Source organism: Boleophthalmus pectinirostris, unplaced genomic scaffold (assembly GCF_026225935.1).
Source record: "Boleophthalmus pectinirostris isolate CB_2022bp ecotype Guang Dong unplaced genomic scaffold, ASM2622593v1 HiC_scaffold_14, whole genome shotgun sequence".
NCBI lineage: Eukaryota > Metazoa > Chordata > Actinopteri > Gobiiformes > Gobiidae > Boleophthalmus > Boleophthalmus pectinirostris.
Window position 1 is genome coordinate 31,179,667 of NW_026571047.1, and position 21,197 is coordinate 31,200,863.

The window sequence follows — 21,197 nt, forward strand, 5'->3', positions numbered from 1 at the left end:
TTGTCAAAACCAGGACACCGTACGGGGGGAGGGAGGTGGGGACTCGTCATCGACATTGCGCGACTCTCACCTGGCAAAACTTTTTCAAAACTGGACACCGAAACATATGTGCTGCTTTGTTCACTGTGCACATGGACTCACACTTGTCCCGAACAGAAAGTGTGGAATTTCTTGTACAAGTCATCGTTAAATACACATTTGTGCTTCGGTACATTGCAGGCGGACAGACTGTTTGTGTTTGCTCGCTCCTTCTGAGTGCAGAGAGACACATGTACGGACCCCTGTTTGGTCACGCTACGCACAGCAACCTATATTCGGTTTGTCGATTAAAATGAACGTAATCGATGAAATTCTTAATGATCAATTATCGATTAATCGACTAATCATGCCCATCCCTAGCATAGACGTTTCCTTTCTCTGAACAAGCAACAAAACTGGAGCTCTGTAACAAAAGAATTTAGTCCAGTTTACCCAAAAACACTCTTGGCGATATATCGATACCGCAGCCCACAATATCGATACTGCAGCATCACATTACAATGATACACTATATTGATATCTCGATATATTTACACACCCCTATCCAGTTCTAAAAGACAAAAGAGCACGTTTTATCTTCACTGTGGCATCATAATCAGTATCAAGTATCGAGTTAATCCCTCAGTGTGTTTAAATCAATACTGGACGACAGAGTGAAGTGATACAAAGACACAGAGATAATGAGAATAAAGAGAAAGGGAGCGAGCGAGAGACAGAGCGAGAGATGAAGAGATAGTTTGATCCTTCTCTCCGCTGAGCCCGTGGACAGACTTGTGCACATCCTTCGCTCCGTACATGCAGAGTGTGAAGAGCTCAGGGCTATAGGAGCTCACGGCTGCCGGCGACGTCAATAAAACATGTGAGGTTCGCCGGCGCCCGTGGACTGGCAGCGCTACAAAGTGAATAGGATCAGTTCACACAGAGCACAGAACGACACTGACCCTGCGATAATACAGAAATATAAACACAGAGAGAGATGTCACCAGAAAATATTCACACACAATAACCTAAAATAATGTGTTGTTGTGGGGATTATATTAGTGCATTTCTTATCAAATATGACGTGAAATTTGAAATAGCAATAACGTGGATTTGGTAACATTATACAGTTATGTTTTAAATCATTCTAAAGCTGTTACCAAATAAATAAATGTTTATAGACTTGGGTGTTTCCATAGACCAGACCTACAGCTCCCGGGCAACATTCTGTCCTTTGGTTGACTCTGACCGGCCCGTTTAAGCTCATTTGGAATTAAAAAATAAACATATTTTATCATTTTACCGCCTGCATGGACTTTAAAGCGGCATTGCGTTCATTTTAGAGGGGTTTTTAATGTATTTTTTTGTAAGGCAGTCTCACTTTTTCATTGCTTAGTCATAACGTAAACTCTGACCAGTCTGAGCAGCTCATCAAAACAACAACAAATGTTATTTACTGCTTTTTATGAAGAAATACAATTAATATTATGCAGAAATGAGTTAAGCATTTTTGGTTCGGCCCTCCAACATATTTCTGTTTCTCATGTGGCCCATGGAAAAAATGATTGTCCTCCCCGCCATAGACTGTACACAACAAAAAACAGAGTTTAAATTGACTCTCACAGAATCAGTTTTAACATTTTCTCAGGGTTTATATGAGTCCAGTCTGTTCTAGAGTTAATTTAACATTTTGGGAAATGGACCAAAGTTTCTGTTTAACCCCAAAATCAAGAGTTATATTAACGTTTTGAGACTAAACGGATAACACGTTGTCGGGTTATCCTGATTTATCTAAACAACAACAGAGATATTTTATTTTAACACTTCATTTTAGTTTATGTTACAGATCTTTAGGCAAAAAACGACTCCGTTCTCTTCCACAGGGGATATTTATTACAAAGCCACACACAATTTTTTTTTAAATCGGCTGTAACAGTCCCCGCTCCCATACCGTGCCTAGCCGCGGTCCAAAAAAAAACACACGTCAGTCTAGTTCAAGGCACGTACCAAGAAACTGTGCGGGGCGTTCAAATACATCTTGCAAAAACAACAACAATCAGAATTCAAAAACAACAAGAACAAGGGTACACTAATTCATCACAATCATGCGTAACTGTAAAGTCATTAATCAAGTCTCTCACACTCTCCCCCACTATTAGATGTCGTCCCGACACAAAATAAACGTACCTTCTTAAGATAAAATTTTACCTTCCCTTTATTATCAAATGATATGAAATGGACATTTTACAAAGGTTCCCCCTTTTTATTTGTTTTTAAAGTTACCCACAACTACCGTGCACTGTAGTCATGTGTACCCCTGAATATCGTTCAGTCTTAGTTATCCGTCCCATAGGTAATTGTACCCAAATCCATACCAGAGACCCAATTTGAAGCAGAAAATGCTTTCTTACATGTTCCAAAAGAAAACATTTCTTTTCCACAGTACATAGTCGGCCATCAGTTCCTATGTCAATTCAATGTCAAAAGATTTATCCAGTACATTTGGTACAGTCTTATGGGGAAGTTTATGCTGTTTTTTGTTTTTGTTTTTTTTTTTCTTACCAAGGCCGCCAATAACTATTAACATTTAACTCTTGAGCGGCTACTGCCCTCTCAGTGAAACTTGGCTGTCCCAATGTATTGTATGCTAAAATCTGCGGTTTCTTTCTCTGTCTCCGTGGATACACATTGATCCCTTCCGTTTCCCCAGCAGAACCGACATCTGAACAATTGTCCACATCTCCCTTATCCCTGGCATCCACATTCTCCTCGGCTACCCCAAGTGTCATAGAGTCTTCCTGCTTATTCTCAGTCTCCCATAGAGGCTCATCCCGCACTGGGATGTCCCCATCCATCCGCGGGATGAACTCTGCAGCAGCCGGATTCAGCTCCAGTGCACCCCAAGGCTCGGGAGTGGGCCACGAGAACACCACACCAGACAAATCCTCCTCAGATTCCTCCCCGCTGTCTGTACACTCTGCCCGAGTCCCCCGTGCCATGTTCCTTTTTCTAAAATGTCTTTTCCTTGTTTTTGTCTCAAGTTCAGTCTGATTTTCATCTGAGGTGAGTGGGAGGAAATCACAGGGTAATAGCATGTTCCTGTGCAACACTCTTGTCCTTCCTTTGCCATTTTCTGGCTCCAACTCGAACACAGGACTGTCTTCACCTTTTTTGCCGTGTTATGACATAAATGTTGTCTTCCCAATAGGAGCGGATTTTTCCTGGCCCTCCCTTTTCAGTCACATTTCTCACTAGAACACGGCTCCCTACTTGCAACGGTGGACCATAGACTCTTCTGTCATACTGTGTTTTTACCTCGAACAGCTGATTTGGCTGCATTTCTGGAGGCGATGTTGTATGCTTCACTCATTCTTTGTTTCCACTTGTCCACATAGTCCTGGTAGGTACTGGAGCTGCCCTCCTGCTCGATACCAAACAGAAGATCCACTGGAAGCCTTGGTAGCCTGCCAAATAATAAGTAAAATGGAGAATAACCAGTGGACTCGTTAACAGTGCAGTTGTAGGCATGGATGATTTTGGGAAGGTGGCTTTTCCAGTCTGTTTTCTGTTCCTCAGTTAGTGTCCTTAGCATAGAGAGAAGAGTCCTATTAAACCTTTCTGTCTGCCCATTTCCTTGTGGATGATACGGACTTGTATGTGACCCCTTGATACCGGACAGTTCTTTCAAATGGTGTAATAGTCTATTTTCGAACTCCCTCCCTAAATCGTGATGAAGTTTTTCTGGAAAGCCAAACCTAAGGCAAAAATCATTAAACAGTCTGTCTGCCACAGTCTTTGCAGATTTGTTAGTTGTTGCATATGCTTGAGCAAAGCGAGTATAATGGTCCATGACCACAAGAATATACTCACAACCACCCTTACATTGCTCAAGGTGCAGAAAATCTACCGACACTAGTTGGAATGGGTGAGTACTTTCAATGTTTTGTAATGGGGCACGTGTTTGTCTATTTGGTTTTCTTTTCTTTAAGCACTCACAAACATTCATGACAAAATGCTCAATGTCTCTTTGCATTTTGGGCCAAAAGAAACGATCTCTAATAAGATGGAGTGTCCTTTCCGAGCCCAAGTGGCCCATTTGTTTGTGTAGTTCATTTAGGACAAGAGGGTGGTACACTGCAGGGAGAACCAGTTGGTTTTTGAGCTGAGTTTTTCTGAACAGAGTCCCATCCTCCCTGATGTGAAGCTTGCCCCACTCTCTGACCAATGCCTTAAACTCAGAGCTTTCATTTTTTAATTCGTGTGCAACAGGTTTCTTGTTTTGTTTTATGTGACTGTACACTTTACCTATTACAGGGTCTTTTTGCTGCGCCACACAGATCTCCTCTCTAGGTAATGGCTGAATAGTGTCCAAAAGTCTCTCGGCTTCAGACTGCTGCTGGAGAGCCTCAAAAGAAACAGCACTGAATATGAGAGCCTGCTCTGCTTGTTGTACTAGGACGCTCTGCTGTGTGGCTGTTACAACATCTTTACTGACTGTCTGTGTACAGTGACTCATATAGTCCTGAAAGTCTAAAGGCATTCGGGATAACCCATCTGCGTCTGCATTTGTTTTGCCTGGTCTGTATTTTATGGTAAAATTGAAATCTGCTAATTCAGCTACCCAACGCTGACCAGACGCATTCAGTTTTGCTGTAGTCAACACATAAGTTAGCGGGTTATTGTCTGTATAAACCACAAAAGATGGCGCATGAAACAAATAATCTCTGAAGCGCTCACAAATAGCCCACTTAAGTGCTAAAAACTCTAATTTGCCTGCATGCATGTGGTAGTTTTTCTCTGGTGGTGTCAAAGTTCTGGAGCCATAGGCTATTACTCTTAGTTTACCATTGCTACGCTGGTAGAGCACAGCACCTAACCCTGCCTGAGAAGCGTCGGTATGCAACACAAAGGGTTGATTCAGATCTGGGTACCCTAGGATAGGAGGATTAGACAGTTTATCAACTAGGTAACATAAAACTTGATGATGAGTGTCAGTCCATTTAACTGGGGCAGAAGAGGGCAACTGTCCTCGAGTCAGTTTGTTTTTCCCCTTTTTAGTCTTTACATTATGTTGGTTTTGGGCAGGCTGGGCTGCTAGCAGTTCATACAAAGGCTTGGCAAAACGAGAAAAGTCTTGTATATAGGGTCTATAATAAGACAAGAACCCCAGTATTTGTCTCAACTCACCCACTGTGCTAGGCTGTTTTTCTTTCAATGACAGCACAGGGGCGACCTCTGCTGGGTCCATGCTGTGGCCCTCTTTTGACACAATCCTGCCTAAAAACCTGACCCTAGGTTTGAACAGTTCACACTTTTTGGCTGTAAGTTTTACCCCATGTTTTTGATATCTCTGTAATACTGCTCTTACATGTTCAATGTGGTCCTGAAATGACTTGCTATGGACCAAGTTGTCATCAAGATAAGGTAAACAAATATCATCACGTAGGCCCCACAGACACTCTTCCATGCTCCTCTGAAATTCTGCCGGGGCAGAGCTAAGACCAAAAGGGATCCTAACCCACTGGTATAAACCCCAGGGGGTAATGAACGCAGTGAGTGGCTGGCTCTCCTCATCTAAAAACCCCTGATGATAAGCCTTCCCCTGATCTAATACGGTAAACCAAGAGCTACCCGTAAGGCTGTCAAGCATATCCTGTATCCTAGGAATAGGATGTCTGTCAGGCACTGACTTACGATTTAGTTCACGATAGTCCACGCAGAGTCTTAACTCGCCTGACTTTTTCCTTACACACACTATGGGGGACGAATAAGGTGATTTTGACTTTGTGACCCACCCTCTATTTATTAAATCCTGCAGGTATGCTTTGACCTCTTGGTGCAATGGCTTTGGCACACTAATGTAAGTCTTTTGAACTGGTGTTTGGTCTTTAAGGGTAATGTGCATGCGGAGGGTAGGAATGCAACCTACATCATTTTCATCTTTAGCAAAAGCTTTGCATTCCTCCCTGAGCATCTCTCTTACTGCAACCTGTTGTTCATTCGTTAGATGGTCTAAAGCTACAGGAGGGTCCCAAGCCTCACTTATGTCACTTTTGGGAGATGAGAGTTTAACCTCTGCATCAGTTGTCACTTCAGCATTTTTTTGTATTTCCCCAGGTTGTAAGGCTGCTGGGTATATTGTTTTTACCCCTTCAGTGTGACCCAAAATAAGCCGTGGACCTACAGTGATACAATGGCCTGTTGTATTTGTGACAGACACCGGGACAGTGGCAGAGTTACCCCTTTTCACCTTAAATAATACCTCTTGAATATGCAGTCCTTCAGGTAAAGCTGAGTTCACACCAGGACAAAACAGCATAGCAGTGTCCTCCTCCGCCTGTATACGTGTGCGGCAGCGAAGGGTGACCACTTCACCTGGGCCCAGCTCCACTTTACTCCGGCCATTCTTAACTGGAGTCTCTACTTCAGCTGCTTGGTGGGTTTGCATCAGCTGGATAAAAGTTTTGGCAGAGACATTGTCAATGTCAAATGCATTACTCACAATGCTAGCAGCATAGTCATTGTTTATGGTACCCTGTTGTTTTATGTGCTCATTAATAACTTCCTCTATCACATTAAAACCTATAATAGGATCTTGAGCAACATTAGGGTCACTGGAAACTAAGACAGGCACTAGAAGGCTGGAGCTGGAGGCACTTGCACCTAGAAGTTTAAATTCTACCGGGACCCAACCAATAAACGGTATTGTTGTTTGGTTGGCAGCAAGCCCATTTAATGGCTCTGGTCCTAAAAGTTCATCTATCCCCCTAATGGTTGTATGAGGTAAGTGCTCAGACCTCCATTTATCACTGATTACAGTTGCCTGGGCCCCAGTATCCCACAGTGCTGTAACTACTATGTCATCAAAAGTGCACTTAACCATTTTACGTCGACCAATCAGTTTGATAATTTTTTTTTCCCTTGTTTGTTTGCCAGGTTATCAACACTCCCTATCTGTGAGGACCACCTTGTTTCTTCCTTGTTACCCAAATATTGTTCAACTAATCTCACTGTTTTACACATGTGTTTGTGTTCTTGCCAGTGGTTTTCCTGACATGTTGTAGGGCAATAACAGGCAGATGAACAGCTTGTGCAGGTCTGAAGAGGTGAGTCGCCTTTCTCCTCCAGATGACAGTAGCAGCAGTGGCGGGACTCCTGATGAGACGGCCGGGTCACTGCTGGTCCCGTGGCAGTGGCCCTCCGTCGTTTCCCTGCAGCGGACGCGAAGCTCTGCAACCTCTGGAGATGTGACCCGACTGGCCACATTTGAAACAGTGGGTGCAGTTGTCTCCCTCTCCGTTATCCTGGCAGGTCTTGCAGCCTCTCCTCCGACGGGGTCCTGCGTTGTCTACTGGCCTCCTGGTATGCTGAAGCTTGTTGTTATTAAGAGAAGCTAGCACCATCTGTGTTTCACCTCTGCAACCTCAGCCTTAAGTTCTGTCACTAAGGCTTGTACCTCCGGTGGAGCTCGGGTTGGTTTGGTGTTTCTCCTTGGCTGGAACTGAGGTAGTCAGTGGGCTGCTGTGTGGTCCCTCTGCCGTCAGCAGTTCGTTAATCTTTGGCACTTTGGCATTGTTTCTCTTTAGCTTGTTCAGCCTCTCCATTTCAAGATTGGCTGCCTCATTCAGTTTCTCAATCAAGATTTCATCAGTCACATCCGGGTTGTCGAGAAGCGACTTTATCTGAAACTTAATGTTGTCATTCAGTAGACCTGTACCCACTGACCTCAGAAACTTCCTCTTGACCAAATCTGCTCCATAGTGCTCCTCCTCTTTTCCTCTGGATATATACAGCAGCCTGTCTTTCAGCTCAATGGCTCTGAAGAGGAACTCTTGAGGAGACTCTTTTGGGTCCTGGGAAATGTTGATCAGTTTTTGATACAAGTCTGATGTATCATCTTCTCTGTAATGTCCTTTCAGTATTGTTTTTAACTGAGTGAGTGTCAAATCAGTCTTTATTTCCAACATGTCACGAAGTTTGAGCCCAGGGCTGATGGCTCTTATCACTGCTTCAATCACCTCTGGCTCACTGTGGCCTTTGCGGAGCCCATTGTCTATTTGATGGAGCAGGTTGGTATAGGACAGCCTGTCACGTTGTCCACCCTCCCCTATCTGGCCACTGATCCGAAACTCTCTACGGATGGTTACTTCAGGGATCTTTCCTGGTACAGGATTATGAGCCGGACTGGGTGCGGCGTCTGCCATGTTCAGCTTCTCCTCTATCGCTCTGATTTCTCTCTGTAGCTCCTTGTACCTTTCAGACGCACGGGAAAAATCACGCCACTCCTCAGCATCGCCTTTCGACCCAGTGTGTCCTATGGCTAATAAAAGTTGTTGCACATACTGGATGGCTTCCTCGAGCTCGTAGTCTGTCTCGACTTCATCCAGTTTATGTTCGATTATTTTCATTAGCGCTCTGCGGCTCATGTCCTTAAGTAACCCTTCCCCTGCCTCACATTTTAGCAGGTTACAGGCTTCTACGAGCTGATCCTTGCTTCTTTGGCATAAAGTAGTAGTAAGTTCGTCTCTCAGGTTTTCTAGCTCCATTTTGCGTACTCACAAATCAACTTGTTATCCGTTGTTCCAGGTTCGTTTTTGGAGAGAGGTTTTTTTCAGCAGCGCGAGGACGCTAACGTTTTCGGCTAACGGTTACTAACAGAAGTCCTTTTTCTCACGCTCAAAGTTCGTTTAAAACCAATCTCCTGGCTGGCTCGCCATGATGTTACAGATCTTTAGGCACAAAAACGATTCCGTTCTCTTCCACAGGGGATATTTATTACAAAGCCACACACAATTTTTTTAAATCGGCTGTAACAGTCCCCGCTCCCATACCGTGCCTAGCCGCGGTCCAAAACAAAAAAACACACGTCAGTCTAGTTCAAGGCACGTACCAAGAAACTGTGCGGGGCGTTCAAATACATCTCGCAAAAACAACAACAATCAGAATTCAAAACAACAAGAACAAGGGTACACTAATTCATCACAATCATGCGTAACTGTAAAGTTCATTCACAAGTTAGTGTACAAACAAATAACAGTTACAGTGTAGAAGCAGTGGCGGGCCGTGCATTTCAACCTTAGGCCTTCAGTGACGCCCCATACATTAACTTCACCTCAATATAGGCTAGTCAAGCAGCACTTTATTTCAGGAGCATTTAAAACCATCAAGTATGCATTCACAATTAAGATTAGGAAACTAAGTTCACAGATATTGTCAAAAATAAAAAGGTGATTTAAAAATACTAAACAAAATGCCACCAAAATTACGCTGTGTGATCTTAAACAAGTCTGTCTAATAAATTGCGCAATGTCGCCGTTTCATATAAGACACCAACCAGACAATAACAAAACAAACTATTCTTTGAAAATAAAGTTAAGAGATCGTTTGCATTTTTGAGAATAGGCTATACAACAGCAAATAACTGAAAATATTGCAATGACAAGAAGAAATTGAAAATAAAATGCATTTACTCACCAACATAGTTCTCAACAGCGTCTGCTTATTTGAAAATAAAGTCGAGCCTCCTTTCTTTTCTCAAGAACACTTCAGTGGCTCTGTTGTACAGTTTATCGGCGCGTTTTAGGTCCATCAGTAAGTCCTTTTCTATGGACATGGAGGCTAATGCTGAAAGCCGTTTCTGTCCGGTCGTGTTTCTGGCATAAGTTTTAATACGCTTTAACGTTGAAAATGACCGCTCGACAGATGCAGTGGATACAGGGATAGTAACAGCCAAACAGGCCAGTGCGTAAAGTTGTCCCAAACTCTCACTCAGATTTTTGCTCCGAAGAAAATCATGAAGATCAGCTGGACTTCTCCCTTCAAAATCAACCATGGCATACATTACAGTCAGTTCTGTTTTAAGTCGGGGAAGATCAAATAATGATCCGTGGCTCTGTGTTAAGCTGGAGAAGGCTGTTTGTGGAAATTTTTTCCTGTATATCTGAAAGTGCTGAGGGTCGAGAAGGGAGAGAGAAACATCAGCCTTTCGTGGTCCTGAAATCGAGTCCGTGTCTGGGAAAGAATGTTGTCCAGAATGCTGGTGTGGAGACGTTGGTAGTGTGCGCGCAGGTCGTCTTGTGTCGCGCCCTGGCCTCTGCGCGCGCTTGGACCACCTGAGATGCGCACTGTTTCTTCGTATATTTCACTGAATTTGTCCCTTGCTCGCTCAACTGTGTCACAAAATTCGTTCACCCTTGCCATGCAAAATTGCACATCCAGTGATTTTGTCTGAAGTATTCCAAAAAGCACATCAGCATACTCAAAAATCCCATTGAATATGTTGAGCAAAAAACAAAACTCAAAATCACCCAGACGTGCAGTAAATCCATCGGCAGAAAGCACAGTGTCCTGATCATACTCATCATGGTGCTCCAATATGTGATCAAACAGTTCCTTCAACGCAAGTCTCTTCTCATAAACTGCATTCACCAATCTTGATGTATATTGCCACCGCGTCGGCACAACTTGAGGAAAACGCCGCTTGCATATGTTGTCTAGTAGTTTAGTGCGCTTCGGGGATCTGGAGAAGAATGCAGCGAGGCCATTCACATTGGCTAAAAAGACCTTACACTCTTTAAGCTTTGAGGCCCCTTGCATCAGTACTAAATTTAGACGATGCGCATAACAATGAATGAATAAGGCCATAGGTGCCTTTTCTTTAACTTTAGCCTGCACCCCATTCAACCCGGATGCCATTACCACTGCACCGTCATAACACTGTGCCACAACTTTGTCCAGAGAACATTCATATTCCTCAAATAAATGGAAAATAAGAACGGCAATGTCATCAGCTCGTTTGCCACTGGTTACATCCTCAAATTTTATGAAACGCTCCTTGACACCTGTGTCCGTCATATAGCGCAGGACGAGTGATAGCTGTGCCATGTTACCCACGTCAGTGGTTTCATCAACCATCACTGCGACAAAGGGGGCTTTTTTGATCTCCAGTTTGATCTCGTCTCCCATCACTTCAGCAATAGCATAAATTAGGTCATTCTGTATTTTTCCTGATGTCCCAGTAAACACCCTGTTAGTTGTCAGGTGGTAATGCAAGTCTGCGTCATGTTCTGCGAGAAAAGAAAGAAGTTCCACGTAGTTACCTCTATTTAAGGACTGGGCGCCTTCATCGTTTCCCCTGAATGAAAGTTCCTGTTTACCCAAAAACATGACACAATCCATCAGTCTTTTTAATATCTCCCTATTTTTTTTCACTTTTTCGTTGTGGAGCTCCGTCTCCCGGCGTACTTGTTCGCTGAGCTGCAGATCTACTCGAATGTCCCCAAACGTTTTTAAACGCACCGTAGCTTGTAAGTGCCCAGCCGTGCTCTGATGCTTCGTTGCTGCCTTGGTAAAACAACTTAAGTTGGCAAACCCAGTGTGGCTCCAAACACCAAATCGATCAGTTGCAAGCAATAGGCATTCCCAGCAGTACAATTTGCAGCGTTTCTCAGAGGCTGTAAGCCACGGGTACCGTTCATAATTGGTTGTCTGAAAATGTCGGACAAACCCTTTTCCTTGCTGGGATAGGCTAGCTAGCGCAGGGGTTAAGCGACCTCTTCTTACGATATCCAACTTTTCCTGAAAGGGCCGTCTTGAAAATGGCGTGGAAAGTAGATCTGCAACCAGATCAATGTCTTCTCCTTCGGCCATTATGGGTTAAAAATACAGCTGGCTCTTGAATTTCCGTGTTTATTTCAATTCTCCAGATTGCCGCTTGTCAGGCCCTAGCAAGTGCTAATCCAATCACCGAACGCGCACGGGTCGAGTTCAGCGTAAGACCTTCTAGCTAGCCTTGGTACGCAGAATCGAGATCTGATTGGCTATTGCAACCTGACTGTGCCCGTTCACTTACAGTGCACAGGGGCCTGCTCTGTTTATTCTGAAGGTCTCAAGCAAATTTAATTTACTTGACAACACAAGCTAGCTGAAATATAATTGGTTAAAAACTCTACCATAAAAAACACTATTGGAAGCCACTCGACTAAGTGGAAATAATATGACGTAAAGAATACAGAGAATAGAGAATCATTTTGTTTACATATTTATGAAAATAAAATAACATAAATTTACTTTTCTTGAGCATGTTTAGGCCAGCAGAGAAGGCCTTGCTGGCCCTGACGGCCCACCACTGAAGCTTAAATGTAGTGGAGTAGCAGTATAGTAGTAAAGTAGTAGTTAGTAGTAGTAGTAGTAGTAGCAGTAGTAGTAGTAGTAGTAGTAGTAGTAGTAGTAGTAGTAGTAGTAGTAGTAGTAGTAGTAGTAGTAGTAGTAGTAGTAGTAGTAGTAGTAGTAGTAGTAGTAGTAGTAGTAGTAGTAGTAGTAGTAGTAGTAGTAGTAGTAGCAGTAGTAGTAGTAGCAGATGACCCATGTCAGAAACAAGCTTCAAATGAATCAAATATTTATATTTTATCTCTAGTTTTGCAAAGATCAGCTTTATGTTGTATGTCATTGATTGTTTTGCATTAATTTATCACCATAGAGAAGAAAATAATATAAAAACAAAGCGCAAAAAGTATAAATAAATAAATAATAATAATAATACATTCTAAATAAGTAACAAAAACAGAGAGAGACGTGTGTGAATAAGTCATTCATACATATTCCCTGTGTGTGTGCAGGTGTGTTCCAGAGGAGAGGTGATCCGGGTGAAGGTTCTGGGGACTCTGGCTCTGATCGACGAAGGACAAACCGACTGGAAGGTCATAGTCATCAATACAGAGGACCCCCAGGCAAACGAGTTTAACGGTAACACACACGTACTACTCAACTACAGTCACATCTTTGTCGTTTCAGAATTGTATAAAGGACAATATTAGTTGCTGCAGTTGTTACTCAAAAGTCTGCCACATGTAGATTGTTGTTATTCTTAAAGACCTTTTACCATTCAGATGTTTTTCTCAAAATGTCTGACTAAAATGAGTCTCTTTTCAAACTGAATCTGTTTCTCTCGTCACAGATATAGAGGATGTGCGCAGGTTGAAGCCGGGGTATCTGGAGGCCACACACGATTGGTTCAAACGATACAAAGTCCCAGACGGAAAACCAGAAAATGAGTTTGCTTTTAACGGAGAATTCAAGAACAAGGTACAAATATTTTAAAGCTTTTGATTTCAGTGTATTATAATTATACAGTATGTGATGCTTCAGATTATACACAAATTACATATTTAAAAACAGTATATTATAAGATTAGGACAATATTTAATCCAAGAGAACTGTTGAAGTTACTTAGACTTTTTTGTCCTGGTTTAGTTCAGGTTTAGATCTGGTTTGGTTAATATTTGGACCTGGTTCACTCCTGGTTTAGTCTGGGTTTAGTCCCGGTTTAGATTGGGGCTAGTCCTGATCTAGTCCTGTTTTAGTCCAGGTTTAGAGCTGGTTTGGTTATTGTTTAGTCGGTGTCTAGTCCTGGTTTAGATCTGGTTTGATTAATATTTGGGCCTGGTTTATTATTAGTTTAGTCTGGGTTTAGTCCTGATTTGGTTAATGTTTAGATCTGTTTTAGTCTTGATTTAGTCCTGATTTAGTCCTGATTTAGTCCTGATTTAGTCCTGTTTTAGTCCTGTTTTAGTCCAAGCTTAGTCCCAATTTTGATGTGGTGTGAGAATGTGAGAACATTCATTCATTCACTGAACTAAAAAGCACTTACTTAAAAATCACTTATACTTTATTATTGTTTTCTTGTTTGTCTCATTGTCTTGAAGTAATACAACAAGTGTTTGTTCTTTTCCAGGACTTTGCCACTAAAATTGTGAGGGGCACTCATCAGTACTGGAGAGCTCTGATCCTAAATCAAGCTGAGGCTGGAGAACTCAACTGGTGAGGATTTAATTAAACTAAACTTAGAGGTCCAGGTCTGTTTTTGTGGAGACAATAACATTATAACACGAATTAAAGCTCACAAGAGTCTGTTTTGTGTAATATGGGACCTTTAAATCGTGTGTGTGTTTCTTTCTTACCCTTAGCTCGCTCATAATTAATACCTGTTGCTATACATACTTTATAATTGCTTGTTTTATAATTTTAAATTCTTTTGTCTCCAGTATCAACACAACTGTTGCTGACAGTCCATTCCGCATTTCAGCAGCAGCAGCAGAGGACATAGTCAAAGCGGTGAGTTTATTTTACTGTTTAAAGACACTATGGAACTTTTCTGGTAAATATAGCCTGTCCCCCACCTCCTTGTCTCAATCGTTATTCTATTGGTTTGCTTGGAATGTTCCACAGTATTGCATTAAATGCCCTGTATCTATTTTGCATTTAATAAATTTAATGTATGTGTTTTTATTACTACCTAACAACTCAGCTTAACAGCGTCATCTGCTTATCATGATGGAAATAAATTCGTTTCATGTCATACTACGGAAAATTTCAGGCAAAACAATAAAGATAGAAGTATATGGCAATCCCTCCACCATAAAAGTTACACAGTGTGTCTTTTATTTATTTATTAAAGTCTATAAAACTGTCCTTTTTTTTTTTTTTTTTAAATTTTTCAGGCCAGTCCTTTGGGACCTGCAGCACCCATTCCCAGTTCAGGTAAAACATAACATTTGAAATTGCATAATGTAAAGCTGTTTTAAAAGTATTATTAATGTATTACTTTAAATTATAACTCCACGTATTTTGTTTTTCTCAGTTGACAAATGGTTCTTCTTGGAGAAATGAGAAGATGCAGCAGAGAAACCGGAAAAAGCGCCTTTTATTTTATTCACTATAACTCAGATAATCACCTTATCTGTTAAAAAACACTGTGATTCTTACTTAATAATGAAATAAAATATATGAAAATTGTGTTTTGTTCATGATGATTTGTATAATAAATAATTCAAACATATGGCATTGTTTTTAAGGACAGGGCAAGATCAAACAAAAAAGATTTTTTATTACTGTTGACAATCTACAACAATATAAGTTACATTACATTTCATCATTATTAATTAAAATTTAAAAAATAAGTTTAAATATGGGGTACAATAAAAGGTAGCCTATGTGAAAAAAGTCTGTGTGATTTAACATGCAATAAACAATTTGAATGTTCTTGATGTTTTTTTTATAATAAATAATTAAAACAACAATAAGTTACATTTCATTACAAGACTGTATTGATTTATTTGAATTTGTACTGCAACCAATGCTTATTTCTTTTAAATAAAAAAATTAAGAAAAAAATAAATAGTAAAATAAAAATATATGTACAATTCAAAATACATGAAATTAACAAAAAATAAGAGTTAAAATAAGTTACATTAACTGAAGGTATGAGAAAAGGCTTTAGTAATTTATGTATAATAGTGCACTTTATTGTAATTAAACTAATATTTTTGTTTGCTAACCCTGCCATTTCACGTTGCAGTTAAGAATAAAAAAAATAGTATAACTTTTAAAACTTAAAATAATTGAAAAAGTTAACATATTATCTGCAGAGAGCGCTTCCCACCGGCCAAACAAACTTACCAACCTCAAAACCAGCGAAGAAGTTAAGCCCTCCTCTGATTGGCTGTCTCCAGGATACCACAGGGACCGCTACCTGATCCGTGTCATTGGGTGAGTTTAGCTGCGAAAATCTTGTAAAAATATAACGTAGACTGCATAACAAAGCTTTGGAAACGTCAAATATAAATAAAAACTAATAAGTCGTTATGTCTAATCGATTTCGGTATAAATACAATCTGATTACGTAAAGAAAATTCTAAAAAATGCCGGAATTTGAAGGCTAGCTAGCGCGCTAAGTGTGAGATAAAGCTGTTACGTACCGCTTTACTACGCATATCTAATTCAGTTTCATTAAACGTGGCTCAGTTTAATCAGTGCGGTTTTGGTTAATATTTTAATTAAGAATCATTGTGCAAAACTATTAAACGTGATATTCAAGAAGCAGTTAGATCAGTAACTACAAGTTATTTATTTATTTTATTGAGTCACTACAGCAGGTGCATTGGTGCATTGGCTACTGATGTTTTTTTTTTTTTTTTTTTATTGTTCTATATATGTTAAATTAACTTAAAACCACACTTTGTTTCTTAGGGCAGTGTCCATCACAATGTCTTTTCTATTTGACTGGATTTACAGAGGTTTCAGCAACATATTACAATTTTTAGGTGAGTAATTACAAGTCTATTGATATAATATACATTTATAAAGCAAGTACAAGTTAGTTTAAGAAGCTCTACATTTAAGTCACATGCAAAAAAACGTCTGAAGGCATATAATAATTTATCTTTTATTCCAGGTTTGTATAAAAAGTCTGGGAAGCTGGTTTTCTTGGGTTTGGATAACGCCGGTAAAACTACACTTCTTCACATGTTAAAAGACGACAGACTTGGTCAACATGTGCCCACACTACACCCAAGTAAGAATGAAGTTTCTATAATTTCTAAGTTTCTGATTACATGTACGGTCTATGTATAGCTTATTAAGGGAAAAATATTGTGCTATTTTTCCACAGTATCCTATGCATTTTCGTGTAATCTCATTTTAGTTAATAGTTCAAGTTAATATCATTATGGTTTGTGTTGTAGCATCAGAAGAGCTGACAATTGGAGGCATGACATTTACTACATTTGACCTAGGAGGACACGTGCAAGGTAACAGGACATTTATATATAAATAAATATACATAAGAAACTTATTTTTTTATTTCAATAAAAACTTGCCTTAGGGTGGGCAATGTAGCAAAAAAAAAAAAAAAAAAGAATAAAATCATGATTTTCTAGAAGCCAGATCACAACTCATGTAAACTTGGTCTTTACATTTCCTTCAAGTTTTCTGCTTCTGCTGAAAGTTCACACTTCATTGCAGCTCACTGTTAAGGCTGAGCAACAGGAGGTGGGAAAAAGTGTCTTTGTTTGAGCATAGAGTAGCATTCAAGAGAGACAATCACAATATCGTCTTTGTTACTATATTTCTTACTCCAGGTTTAGTCCTTTAGTCTTATGGATTCATGCAGGTGACATGCCCCCTCCAAAAAGTTATTTCAAAAGTTAGATAAACACTGTAAATTGTAAATATTTTGATGTAAAGATGTAAAGAATTTCTGACAGTTTTATTCATGTTTTAAAGATTTTACCAACAATGAAAGAAATAAGTCATTTCACATGTTGTCCTGTTACCTTCAGCTCGTCGAGTGTGGAAGAACTACCTCCCCGCGGTGAACGCTGTGGTGTTTATGGTGGACTGTGCCGATCACGACCGACTCAACGAATCCAAAACTGAACTGGATGTGAGTCACAGATCCTCTGAGTCAAAGCACTGATACAGATAATATATGTTCCAATCCAATCCAATTAGTTGTTTAAACCATAGACTGTATGAAGAAGTGGACTAAGGGAGTGTGATGTCACCCATCGGCCACTCCATATTAGAAGTATAAACGGACAAAATAGCAAAATAAAAACACCAGGATCCTATTTCAAACGCGTTGTCTAGTGCGTTAGCCATTTATATACAGTCTATGGTTTAAACCTAAAATGTCTCGTCTCTCTCTGATCTGAATGGTCACTGTGTAAATCCCAGCACCTACAGCAATTATGGATCAGTGCTAGTGCAACCTCTGCAGCTCAGGGAGGGAGTTCTGGAGGTTCTGAGCTTTCACATGAGGCCTGAACATAAACTAAGAATGAGACAAACTTGGATGTGTCTCTATCTGCAGGTGAAGCTCTGGAGATGCAGGTTCAGATGTGATTGTAATCATTTTTTTTAATACAGTAAGAGCACAGGCTTCACACAGTTCCTTTAAACATGTGATCCATATAAAACTATACAATATTAAAATATAAATGATGCAGCAGATAAGAAACAGCTTACCTGGGTTTATCCATACGCCCTGATGAAAGCTGTGATACAATAAAGGCTTTTGAACTTTTCTAAACAAAAGGAATGCCTGATTTTTTTGCTGTCTGAGTTTCTGTCCACATTTTTGAGATGTTACTTTACTATTTAAATATTCTCAGGATACGTAAGGGGTCAAATTGCGTTGGTGTGACGTTTTATTTTAAAAACACTGAACTGTTTTAATGTTTTTTAGGCTCTTCTGTCAGACGAGAACATCTCCAATGTCCCAATGCTGATTTTGGGGAATAAAATCGACCGAGCGGAGGCTGTGAGCGAAGGAGCTCTGAGGGGGGCCTTCTGTCTGGACGGACAGCTCACTGGAAAGGTACTAAGGCCGCGTCTCATTTCTCTTTCCTCGCTTCCTTCTCCTCGATTCTGCAGGAAATGGGTGAGGAAGGAGAAAGGATATAAACTTGTCACTGAGGTCAAAAGCTAAAGTTTGATTTTTTTCTCTGACGTTTACTCCTTCACTCCGTGGGTTTCTCTGAGACGACACTTAATATGACACATTTGATTGACAGCTGAAAAATGGAGGATTGAGGAAAGGAATCAAGGAGAAGGAAGCGAGGAAAGAGAAATGAGTTGTGGCCTCTAATAGTTGCATAGTCATTTTTTTCATGATTTATTCCTGTTACCGTCGGCAGAGGGAGCCATTACACCAGTCTCTTGGAAGTTAAATAGCGTTCCTTACATTTGTAAACTATTTGGACTGTGTCACTTTTTGTTTGTGGGTCCGTCACCTGCTTGTTTCCATGGATACGTCATGTCAATATGACATTAAACAACTCTACTTTACATTTATTCATTTACAGGTGGTTTTATAGCTCAAAAATATGTAGAAAAACAGGAATTCTGACTGTGAGCGGGGTCGCCTCTCCACAGATCTGATCTGTAACTTGGTCTGGTTTGGTCTCCATGAAGATAGAAAGGTTTAAAGCCATACTGTGAAATAAGGCTGTGCAATTAATTGAATTTTGATCGCGATTTCAATTTGTGTGTCCAAACTCATATAATCAAGTTGAAACGATTTAAAGCTTAGTTTATTTTGGGATATTTTTTATATAAATAAGTATATTTATTTAATTATTTAAACATACAGATTGTAGAACAGCTGGATATATGATTTATTTTGGATATACAATTATGTTTTTTATGTTTTATTTCATGTTCAAAGTTAATTTTATTCATTTTATGTTTTATACATCGCAAAACTGCTCTAAGGTTCATATTTGTTGCCTATATTTATTTTCAATTTGAAAATTTTACGTAAATTATCAATAACGAAGTGTTTATTTTTGACAGAGAAATGCAAAATAAATGCATTGTTTGAATAATCCTGATTTTAGTATTGACCAGAATAATCGTGATAATGATTTTTTTCCGTAATCGAGACAAAAGGAATATATTTTTTTCCATGGAGAAATGCATTTGACGGACCCTCCACCAGAAAAGTTACACAATGCGTCTTTAAATTAGCTAAATTAATTCATAAATGTGTCTTTTCTCGCAGGGAAACGTGCCTCTGAAGGATCTGAACAGCACGAGACCTCTGGAGATCTTCATGTGCAGCGTTCTGAAGAGGCAGGGCTACGGCGAGGGCTTCCGGTGGCTCTCGCAGTACATCGACTGAGGATAAAGCAATTAATGTAAAGCTGCACTGCGGAACTTTTCTACCACCTGCTTGTGTCCACGGAGATGTCATTGCCTCGCCTGGAATGCCCCGCGGTACGGCATTAAACTATCTCAAGCAGCTGGTGCGTCCAGGCCAAGTTTCAAGTCAGATCTGCGGAGATGCAACGCCGCTGACAGTGAGAATCCAGGTGTTTTAAAGTATTTTTGCACAGTAAAAACACCAACATGAATGTGAGATATATACTGTATGTTTAATGCCATGCTATGGGACATTCCAGGCAAAATAATAGCATCTCCATGGAGACAGCAGGTGGCTAGAAAAGTTACACGCCGCAGCTTTAAAGGTGTATTGTTTAAAAAGTATGGCATTAAACCTTTCTATCTTTGTGGAGACGGTTACGACCCAACTCGCTGGGTCAGGGAAGTAACAAAAAAACAAGGTGGAAAATGGTACAAATTAATGTAAAAATAATTAACAGGAATGTAAAAGGTAAATTAACAAACATGCTAAAAAATGTACAGAAAATAACATAAACTGAGAAACAAAATACTGTATTTTTCGGACTATAAGTCGCACCAGCCAAAAAATGTGTAATGAAAAAAAAAAAACATATAAGTCGCACTTTTTGGGGGAAATGTATTTTATAAAATCAGAGACCAGGAACCAACATTTCATCTTAAAGACAAGTTACAGTAAAAACAATAGAAGAGAGAACAACAGACTGTTGACGTCACATATGAACAGTTCTTCAGATAAACTATAACATAAACAACAGAACAGAACAAGTTTAACAAACTCTCCATCTCACTCCAAATCACTAAATCCATTCAATTCTTCATCCTCGGTGTCACTTCTGAGCAACTCCACGACCTCCGGAGGTAAACAAAGCGCCGCTTCCTCTTCTGTGTCGCTGTCGTCAGACTCAGCATCAGTTCCAGTTAGAATTATTCGGGTCTTTCTTAATCCCGACAGGATGGTTTTAGTGTCACTGAAGTCCAGACTTTGTCCATCCATCCAGTGACTTCAGGAAAGTGTAAGATGAAGCCGAGTCAGTTCCTTTTGATAAGTTTTTCAAAGTTTGGTGCAGCGTCTTCACTCACGCCTGCTCAAGCCGACATCTTCAGGTGCGGCCCTGTCCTGCCGCTTCCCCAGTTTAGGCTCCTGGCTCCACTAATGACATCACTCTGTTACAGCCAATGATATAGCAGCAGGTGTAACCCTGTCGTCACATCACTGAACACATCTCAGAACGTTTAATAAACAAAATATGAACTAAAACGTGTTCAATTAATACTAAAAATATCGGAATAAATTTAGATTTTTTTTTGTATTAAAGTAAAATGGCAAATATTGGTAGGGACTATTTTGTCTTCCCCAAATATTGACTGTGACATGTCCCCACCGTCCCTATGCAAACGTACGTTGTCGGGAGAGGCGACCCCACTCACAATCTGAACATTGTTTTTCGAGGTATTTTTGAGCTCTAAAACCACCTGTAACTGAATAAATGTAAAGTAAAGTAGAGCTGTGTAATGTCACACTGTGGAACATCCTTGAGAAAGCAGTAACATGTCTGTGTAGAAAAGCATTTGATGGTCCCTTCACCAGAAAAGTTACACAATGCACCTTTAAGAATGAATAAACGCTCCCACCGAGTCCCTGTGCGCGCTGAGAATGGAAACAAACCAATGAAATGATCTGTTTTTATGGGAAG

At 40.2% G+C, this 21,197-nt stretch overlaps 2 protein-coding genes across 2 annotated transcripts; both read left to right on the top strand.

Annotated features, from left to right (window-relative positions):
• Positions 1-11,615: 11,615 nt before the first annotated feature.
• Positions 11,616-14,567, top strand: LOC129407813 (inorganic pyrophosphatase-like). Its single transcript, XM_055149927.1, has 7 exons — positions 11,616-11,627; positions 11,724-11,789; positions 12,636-12,762; positions 12,974-13,101; positions 13,751-13,836; positions 14,061-14,130; positions 14,517-14,567. The coding sequence occupies exons 1-7, from the start codon at positions 11,616-11,618 to the stop codon at positions 14,565-14,567; spliced, it is 540 nt and encodes a 179-aa protein (XP_055005902.1).
• A 962-nt stretch (positions 14,568-15,529) lies between these two features.
• LOC129407922 (GTP-binding protein SAR1b-like) lies at positions 15,530-20,021 on the top strand. The gene is made up of 7 exons (XM_055150564.1): positions 15,530-15,564; positions 16,045-16,118; positions 16,250-16,369; positions 16,539-16,604; positions 17,136-17,239; positions 18,044-18,175; positions 19,361-20,021. The coding sequence occupies exons 2-7, from the start codon at positions 16,061-16,063 to the stop codon at positions 19,478-19,480; spliced, it is 600 nt and encodes a 199-aa protein (XP_055006539.1). The 5' UTR covers positions 15,530-15,564; positions 16,045-16,060; the 3' UTR covers positions 19,481-20,021.
• Positions 20,022-21,197: the final 1,176 nt, after the last annotated feature.